We start from the raw sequence: 9,822 nt of genomic DNA, 5'->3' as shown, positions 1-9,822 counted from the left end.
GGATGCTGCCTATTCCATGATGACCATTATGCGAGTCCGGACTGGCCTGCTTCGGAACACCGACTTCCGTTACTTGCCAGCTTCACTTCCGGGAGCGCAAGGGTATCTTCAGGCTATCTATGCTGACTCCACTCAGGAGGACTCATTAACTCGTACCACTGCCGAGATGCTCGAAGATAAGGACCGAGAGAATCAGGCCTTGATGCTGGAGCTTTTCAATACCCGTGCTGATCATTGGGCCACATTGACTCGGTTTGCACCTGCGGTGCAAGCTGGATGTATGGATACAAGGGATCTGTATCCTGTGAGATCAGCCCTGCCAGACATGGTGGATTGGCGTGATGTGGGAGGCATCACCCCACCCTGTGGTCCCCGCAGGCCACCGTTTCTTGGTCCAAGACCTCATCCTAGCCCCTATGGTCCCCAGGCTCCTCAGGACCGTCTGTTCCCGGATGGTCACGTTGAACTTCCAGGCTACGGAGGTGACTTCTATGAGGACTACTACGGAGCTGTCTGAGTTAGTAGTAGTACCACTAGTATTGTAGTAGTTGTATCTCCATTATCCTGCGAGACTTGTGGAATATGACTTTGTGTGTAATCAAATCCGGAGGTGTAGACAAATAATGTATAGGAGCTTGGAATGCCTCCGATGAGTTGTAATGTCTTTCATCATAGTTGTACTGTAGCCTGGGCTTGTACTAAACTATGTATGATGTGTATGACCGTTGGTATATATATGGCAGTTTTATATTACCATGACATACGGATGAAGAACTCTGCATTCCGTGTTATCCATTACATTCTGCACTTCCTTGATAAGTTTGAGCCATCCTTATCTAAACCATTGTCTTGTTTTCTCCTAGGATGGTCAACACCCGCAGCAACCCCGCTGCCTCGGAGCAGGGGGAAGCCAGTGCAGCTAGGGGTGAAAATCTGCCTCACCCGCCTTCTCTGGCCGAAGTAATGCTGGAGGCAGAAAGAAACAAGCGTGAGACTAACCGCCTGCTAGAGAGGATTGAGCAGAACACTGCACGCCACCCGCTAAATGACTTGGTCTCGATCAATGACTTTATCAAGCTGTACCCACCAAAGTTTAACCATTCCGTCGAACCCTTCAACGCGGATGACTGGCTTCGCAGCATTACCCACAAGCTACGTTCTGCCAACGTAGCTGAAGCCGACAAGGTTACCTATGCTGCCTATCACCTCGAAGGCCCTGCTAGCCTTTGGTGGGAAAACTTCGAAGCTATGCGCCCGGTCGGCCAAGTTACTACTTGGGCTGAGTTCAGTGAGGCTTTCCGTGAGCATCACATTCCGGAAGGTCTCATGGATCGCAAGAGGGAGGAGTTCTGCCACTTCACCCAAGGAAGACTGACTGTGGATGCTTATAGTCGTGAATTTGGAAATCTGGCACGTTATGCTCCCGAAGAGGTATCTACTGACGCTAAGAAGCAAGCAAGGTTCCGCAAGGGACTTAGCCCTGAGCTTCGCCGCGATCTTCGTCTGCACGAGTGCACCTCCTGTCAGAAGTTGGTCAATAAAGCCATCAGTGCTGAGACAGGCCAGACTGATTATGACGCTTCACGCAAGCAATCCCGTGACTTTGGCTCTTCATCCGGCTCTGGAGCTCAGAAGCGCCGGGTGTGGATCCCAAGCACGGCACTGCCACCCAGGTTCATCCCGAGGCCATCCTTTGAGGCGCCTCGTCCCAACCAGCAATTTGCACCGCCCAAGCCTTATGGTGGCCCCGCTGCTAATGCTGCTCCACGCCCCAATGTGCACTACTAGAAAAAGGGCTATAGATGGGATTGACACTAATGGCGCACCAGACAAGCGGTGCGCCATTAGTATATACTAATGGCGCACCACCTTCTGATACGCCATTAGAGTTGAAACTACTAATGGCGCACCTGGCCCAGGGTGCGCCATTAGTATCAAAAAAAAATTTAACTAGTGCGCCTGTCCAAACATACTAATGGCGCATCCAGACACAGTGCGCCATTACTAGTTGTAACTAGTAATGGCGCACCTGCCGGAAAGTGCGCCACTAATGTTGTTTTTTTATTATATTTTTATTCCCTTTTTTGCAAAACTACTAATGGCGCACTGTTCCACCGTGCGCCATTACTAGTTTAAACTAGTAATGGCACACTGTGGGACAATGCGCCATTAGTATGTTTTTTTTTTGCAAAACTACTAATGGCGCACCACCAGAAGGTGCGCCATTAGTAACCTGGATTACTAATGGCGCATTTAGAGTTGGTGCATCATTAGTAAGTGGGCAGCAACAAGATATTTTGGACAGCCTCTCCTACCCACACTCACTTTCTCCCCACCTCCTCCTTGTCTCGGGTGCCTCCTATTTTTCACCTCATTTCCACCATAGATTCATTCAATTTACGTGGTTAAATTACCTTGTTTTGATAGGTAAGTAAGGGGGAAGCTATATTTATGTTGTTCTCCCTACAACAATGTGCCCATGCACTTTTTATGGCCTAGCTAGATCTATGTATGTTCGTGGTGTTGCATATGTTTGTGGTGTTGCATATGTGTTTGTGTTTGGAGGTGTACCGGTATTTGAAATGCGATAGTTGCCAATATTTTGCCGGAATGTTGATTCATTTCCGTTTCGGCGAGAATTTTGGCATTAAGCATTCTTTTTGGTCCTATTTTTAGGGAAAGTCATGCCAAATTTTTTCTTGGTTCTAAAATATCGTTTTGCTCTACCCCGCAGGCGACCATGGTCCGCATGATGACCGAAGGCATCGTGAATAGGTTTTTGAGGTCCGCAAAGGCCGAGATGCTTCAAAAGAACGAGACGGAGATAAGATGTCCGTGTCGAAGATGCAAGCTGAAGAGCCTTATTGCGAACCCGGAATCCGGGCAGGTGCGGGACCACCTGCTCTTGCGTGGTTTCATGGATGGCTATCGGTGGCAAGGTGACGAAGATGACTACGAAGTCGTCCATGGGGGCCGGGCAAGAAATGAGGAAGGGCAGCAAGACAACCACCACAGCTCGGGCGGGCGAGAAGACGAAGAATCCCCAGGAGATGATCACGACGGTGATGCTGTACACAGTCATCATGTAGAAGATGCAGGAAATGATGATGAGGAAGATGCCGGAGCAGACGACGGGCATGATCATGAAGATGATGATGCCGGCGGAGCAGACGATGCTGGACCATCGATGGGCTAGGTGCAAGACCCTCATATTCAAGAGCTGCTTCTCAAGCAGACGGATAACGCAAGAGCTGCCGCCCGAGAGAAAGCCAAGATGGATCAACTTGAGTTAGACGCGGTTACTCCATTGTATGAAGGATGCAGGCCCGAGGATACCCGCCTGAAAGTAACGCTCATGGCTCTGGAGATGAAGGTAAAACACAAAATGACCGACGCATGCTTCGACGAGAACATGTCATTCTGGCACGAACGTCTTCCCAAGGGGAACAAGTGCCCGACCAGTTTGGAGGAGGCGAAGAAAATCGTGTGCCCTCTGGATTTACCGCACGTGAAATACCATGTGTGCATGAACAATTGCATCATTTATCGGGACGAGCATGCGGAGTCTACCATATGTCCGGTGTGCGGCGTCACTCGATACAAGAAGAGGAAGAAAGCTCCTCGAAAAGTGGTGTGGTACTTTCCGATCACTGCTCGTCTGCAGCGGTATTTCGCGGACCCTAAGGTAGCAAAGCTCCTACATTGGCACGCGGATAGGGAGGAGAAGAAGCGAGAAGATGACGCAAATGATCCGGAGATAGATAAAAAAGACAAGATGCTGAGTCACCCTAAGGATGCGAGCCAGTGGCAAGCATTGAACTTCGAAGACCTAGAATTTGGGAACAATCCAAGGAACATCGTGCTGGGCGCAAGCACCGATGGAGTCAATCCGTTTGGCAGCCAGAGAAGCACACATAGCACCTGGCCTGTGTTTGTGTGGATGTACAACCTTCCCCCCTGGTTGTGCATGAAGAGGAAGTACATTCACATGAGTATGCTAATTGAAGGACCGAAACAACCAGGGAACGACATCAATCTGTATCTGGGGCTGCTGAAAGAGGAGCTTGACATGCTGTGGAAAACGCTAGCCAATACGTGGGATGCCGGAGAGAAAGAATATTTCCCTATGAGAGCCGCGCTGCTCACAACGGTGCACGACTATCTCGGTTACGGATATGTCGCGGGGCAGGTGGTCCACGGATTTTCTGGATGCGTCAGGTGCATGGATGACACAACGTATCGCCAGCTAGATAGAGATCCCGGGTCTTCGAAAACCGTGTTCATGGGACATCGAAGGTGGCTTCGCGACGATGACCCGTGGAGAAAATGCAAGGATCTATTCGATGGTGAAACCGAACCCCGAGGACGCCCGCGTACGAGGAGCGGCGAGGAAATAGATGAGCTGTTGAAAAATTGGAAAGACTGCCCACTGCCGGGAAAGAAGCAAAAGGCGCCAGAGCCGGGAAATAAGCGAAAGGCGCCAGAGCCGCTGCTGAAGGTATGGAAAACGAGGTCTGTTTTCTGGGACTTGCCGTACTGGAATATCCACCGTGTGCCTCACAGCCTTGATGTCATGCATATCACGAAGAACGTGTGCGAGAGTCTGCTTGGTACCCTGCTCAACATGCCAGAGAGGACCAAAGATGGGCCGAAAGCAAGGGCAGACTTGAAATCAATGGGCATCAGGCAGGAGCTTCACGCTATATATGATGATGATGATGATGATGAGGCGAAGCAGGACACAGAACGTCGTCGCAAAGGCAAAAAGGCCAATAAGACCGGAAATGACTACCCTCCCGCGTGCTTCACTCTAAGTCAGGAGGAGATCGAGCAATTTTTCACCTGCCTCGTAGGAGTAAAACTTCCTTACGGTTACGCGGGGAAGAGAAGTAGATACCTAGACCCAGCGAAGCAGAAGTTCAGCGGGATGAAGTCTCACGACTGTCACGTGCTGATGACGCAGATACTTCCAGTTGCAATCCGTGGGATCATGGACGCGCACGTCCGTGAAACCCTATTTGGCCTATGCAACTTTTTCGACGTCATCTCTCAGAAGTCTGTTGGCGTGAGGCAACTCAGAAGGCTACAGGAAGAGATCGTGGTGATACTATGTGAGCATGAGATGTACTTCCCGCCCGCATTCTTCGATGTTATGGTGCATCTGCTGGTCCATATCGTGGACGATATCATCCAACTCGGGCCGACGTTCCTGCACAGCATGATGCCGTTCTAAAGGATGAATGGTGTCATCAAAGGATACGTTCGCAACATGTCACAACAAGAGGGAAGCATAGCCAGGGGCTTTCTGACCGAAGAGTGCATCTCCTACTGCACGAATTATCTAGGCATCGAGAACCCCGTTGGTCTGCCCGTCAACAGGCACCTCGGCAGGCTCGCTGGATGGGGTCACCGTGAGGGTCGCCGCGAAATGCATGTCGACTTCGAGGGTCGACTCGCCGACTTTGAAAGAGCAAACCTAGTCGCGCTACAACACATAGACGTGGTCGATCCTTTGGTGGTAGAGCACAAACCCTTTATTAAGAAGACGTACAGTGACCGAGGCCAACAGAGGACGGACGGAGATATACTCAAAGAGCACAACTCATGTTTCACGCGTTGGTTCAAGCAGAAGCTTCTGTCGTACCCTTTACATGAGGATACTTCCGCGGAAGAACAACTCATATTCGCCTTGTCATAGGGCGCCGAGCACAACCTGATGACCTATGAGGCGTACGATATCAACGGCTACACATTCTACACCGAGGCCAAGGACATGAAGAGCGATGGTTATCAGAACTCTGGGGTAACAATGGAATCCTACACCGGTAACGACAAGGACAGATACTACGGAAGGATCGAGGAGATCTGGGAGCTGAGCTACGCTGGAGAGAAGGTCCCGATATTCCGTGTCAGATGGGCGAAGAGCGTCCTAAAAGAAGACCGGTATTTCACCACCATGGTTATACCTAAAGCCAAATCCAAGACCGCGGGCGCAAACGTCACCGCAAAAAATGAGCGATGGGTACTGGCTTCCCAAGTGGACCAATGCTTCTTCATTACCGACCCGTCAAAGCCTAGTCGTGTTGTCGTGAGGAGAGGCAAAAGGAAGATCATCGGAATGGATGGAGTAGCCAATGAGCAAGACTTCGACAAGTATGGCGACCCGAGGATCGAACATGACGACGATGATGAAGTAGCAGCATACACCACAAGAAGAAGCAGGACCACCCTACCTAAAGGACGTCCGTTCCACAGAAGAACTCCATTTGCGAAAAAGAAGGGCAAGAAGATTGTGAACAGATAGCTAGCTAAGATCGATTGTATTTAAATCGTAGCCTTCATTTCTCGATTGTATTTCATGGGCACTTTTTGAACTATCATGAATATTTTTAAATTTCATGGACACTCGATCTCGATCCCCCTCCATCTTGATCGCTATCCCACCTCGCCAGATCCGGTCCCCATCGCCGCCGAGCACCCCCCGGTCCACCGGCCGCCGCCGACCCCCCGCACCCTCGATTCCCCTACTCCACCGCCGCCGCCGACCCCCCGCACCCCTCCCCTACTCAACCGCCGCCGCCGACCCCCCGCACCCCGCACACCCTCCCCCGCTCCACCGGCATTACTGTTTGATGATATTTTTTAAAAAATTATTACTGTCTTATAAAAAAAATATTACTGTTACTGTCTTATAAAAAAATATTACTGTTATGATTTAAACAAGTTTAAAAAATTATTATTGTCTTATAAAAAAATACTAATGGCGCACCACGGTGAGGTGCGCCATTAGTATGGATGTACTTATAGCGCACCGAGGGGTGGTGCGCCATTAGTATTGTGCCATTGCTATAAGAAAAAAAAACTACTAATGGCGCACCACGGTGAGGTGCGCCATTAGTATGGATGTACTTATGGCGCACCGAGGGGTGGTGCGCCATTAGTATTGTGCCCGATCCCCCCTTCCCTCTCCCCCTTCGCCCGATCCCCCCTTCCCTCTCCCCCTCGCCAGTTCCCTCTCCCTCCCTCCACCGCGCCGCCGCCGCCGCTGCCCCGACCCACTGCGCCGCAGCCGCCCACGCGCCCCCGCCGCCTCCCTCTCCCCTTCCTCCCCCTCGTCGCCGGCGGCCCGGACGCTGCCCCGTCCACACCGCCCCGTCCACCTCGTCGGGCTCCTCCTCCCGCTCCCACCAGCAGCCGCTGCAGGAAGTTGTTGCCCTCCCACTGCCGCCGGACGCCGCCCCCTCCCCCGTCGTGCAGAGCATCCAGGCGAGACGCCGGCGCCCCCCTCTTCACCGCCCTCCTCGACGACGCCCCGCCTCTGCCTCCTCTTCCACGCCGGCCGCTGCTGACCTGCCGCTGCCTCGTCACCGGACGGTGAGCTCCTCTTCTACTCTCGTGCGCGTGCTACCTGCTGCCGCTTGAGCCACTGGTGCTGTGCTGCTGCTTGCGCTACTGTTCTGTTGTGCCATGGATGGGTGGTTGTGCTGATGCTAGCTAGTGGCCGCTGTTCTAAAAGAATGGTCAATTTTTCAATTGAAGCATATGTAGAGTCAGTGTACACGATGGTCTTGTTCAGGAATGAAACTGAGTTCCCCTGTTATGTCTATCTTCAGAAGAGGCTCGTTTTTCTTCTGATATGCAGAGATTCATTGGTTTCTACGGTTTCAAAAAAAATTCTAGATGGTGATCCTCCTAGTTTTGTATCCTGATAGGCTTTGGTCATCCTCTTCATGTGAAGAGAACTAAATAATAATGCATTTGATTAAATCTGCGAAAAATATGATATGGCTAGTTTGCTATACCTGCAGCAACCCTAGATGGATATGCATCTAGCCTTTTCCCTCATTATTTCGCTCATGCGTTGTCATGTGGCATGTTGGTCTCCATTTTGTTTTTTTATTTGTTGTGGATAAATTTTAGCTATATATCTGTAGTGCAAACTGAGTCGACAGCTGGCCGCCGGGTTTCTATGCCGCTGCTGCAAGTTTGTAGCCATGCTCAAACTGATGTCTTTTTTGTCTAGTTTGTGAAGAGGGGGGCGTTGTTCACCGTAAATGATTTGTTTACTAGGTTCATTTTTGTGAATGTAACTATCTACTCCGTCCGTTCCATGACATGTCAGTTTTGTTCTGACTTCTGAGCCAAACCTTGTGAACTCTGACCAAAGTTTAGCGAGAAAATACCATACCAAATTAGCGTCAGGTGATAAATCTTCAACCGTGTTTCCCTAGTGTATGTACTCCCTACACAAGTCTCTAAAACGTCCTATATTAGTTTACCGAGGGAGTATTTATTTAGGTATTTTAGATGTTCATATCTTTTCAATACATCAAATCAACTGTAGCATCTAGACTGGGGATTTCCTGCAGCCTGAGCAAGAGCAGAGCCTTGACATTATGTCTAGAAAATTATCATGTTCATTTCTGTGCAAGTAATTATCATGTTCATTTCTGTGTAAGTGATGTTTGCCATAAATGATGGCATTGTCTACCTATTTCATTTCTGTGAACCCGATCATCTAGTTCCTCATGTCTGAAATCAAGACGTGTTAGCTTTGTTCTAAGTCAGCTTCTGTAAAGTTTGACCAAGTTTATAGAAGAAGAAAACATATCTCTGGTCTAACTCATGAAGTAAATCACGAAATACGTATTACACCTTAGATGGTCATTGCATCTAAACAGAGGCAACTCTGCATTGTTTCTGAATCACATTTCAGTAAAAAGTTAAATGGAATGTGGTAACAAATGCACCAAAAGATCAAGCAAGGTCACTGCTGTAGATTGCAGTGGCATGGATATTTACACCACATTGCTTGTTGACACTCAAACTACAATACATCAGGCCTTATTATAAGTAGCGAAACCATGGACTGAAGAGGCTCAGCCGCATAGTGACCTGACTGAGTCATTCTAGTTTCTTGTATGTGTCCAGCCGGCTCAGAGCACCGTCTGGCAGAGCCTTCGTACTGTTGCTGATCACTTCCCTTGATTGTTTCAGCTCAGTCTTGCCTGCAATGAACCAATTCTCCTTTTATCCATTTGATTGGCTCCTATTATAATTGCAGAGGATAAGAAGAACTTGCTCTATTCTTGCTTGTACACCAATCTCTGCTTCAACTGCTGCATTTACTTTCATGTAACAGTCTTGTACCCAATGCTTCAGTGGCAGTGCATCCTAAGCAATGGAGGCCTTTTTTCACATGCCAATGTATTTTCCATGTTGTGATGGAGGCCTTTTTTGCCTTGTCCACCCGAGAGGCCCTTGAGTTTGCTGGAATGTTGATTAACTTCCGTTCCGGCAAATTCGGGTACTCCATATGTCCTATTTTCAGCAAAGGTCATGCTGAAATTTTCCGTGAATTTTAGCATGACTTTGCTAAAAATAGGACATATGGGGTACTTGTGACTAATGCATGGGCCGAGGTATCTTAGTAGTTAATTAAGTAGGATCAAGTGCCCCGGCGTACTTGTGACTAATGCATGGCTTTTAGGGTGCCTCGGTGTCGATAAAAACCGAAATGATGAAAGCTTAGGCTTTTAGGGTGCCTCGGCGTCGAAAAACCCTCAATGATAAAAGCTTAGCTTTTAGGATGCCTCGGTGTCGACAAACCCTAAATGATGAGACCATGATCTTGTTCCTTGACAATAACCAACTTTTTGACCAAACTTTGTTCCTATTTATAGAGAAACATGGCCAACAACAATGAGGCCGGGGGTTCGGGCGGCAAGAAATTCTGGGAGCTGTCCCATGAGATGGAGGAACAACCTCACTTGTATGAGGACGCCGCCTTCCCCATCGATCCTGAGACCACTGATGGTACCG

The 9,822-nt window shown here is 49.3% G+C and overlaps 1 protein-coding gene across 1 annotated transcript; it reads left to right on the top strand.

Moving 5' to 3' along the window:
• Positions 1–3,355: 3,355 nt before the first annotated feature.
• LOC147979191 (uncharacterized) lies at positions 3,356–8,988 on the top strand. Its single transcript, XM_087515076.1, has 2 exons — positions 3,356–4,849; positions 8,932–8,988. Exons 1-2 carry the CDS (start codon positions 3,356–3,358, stop codon positions 8,986–8,988), a joined length of 1,551 nt encoding a protein of 516 aa, XP_087371202.1.
• The last annotated feature ends 834 nt before the right edge of the window (positions 8,989–9,822 follow it).

The sequence above is a fragment of the Triticum urartu genome, chromosome 3A (assembly GCF_056163025.1).
Source record: "Triticum urartu cultivar PI428250 chromosome 3A, HENAU_Tu73, whole genome shotgun sequence".
Lineage (NCBI taxonomy): Eukaryota > Viridiplantae > Streptophyta > Magnoliopsida > Poales > Poaceae > Triticum > Triticum urartu.
The sequence above is the reverse complement of the archived record's forward strand: the minus strand, read 5'-3'. Positions and strand labels throughout refer to the sequence as shown.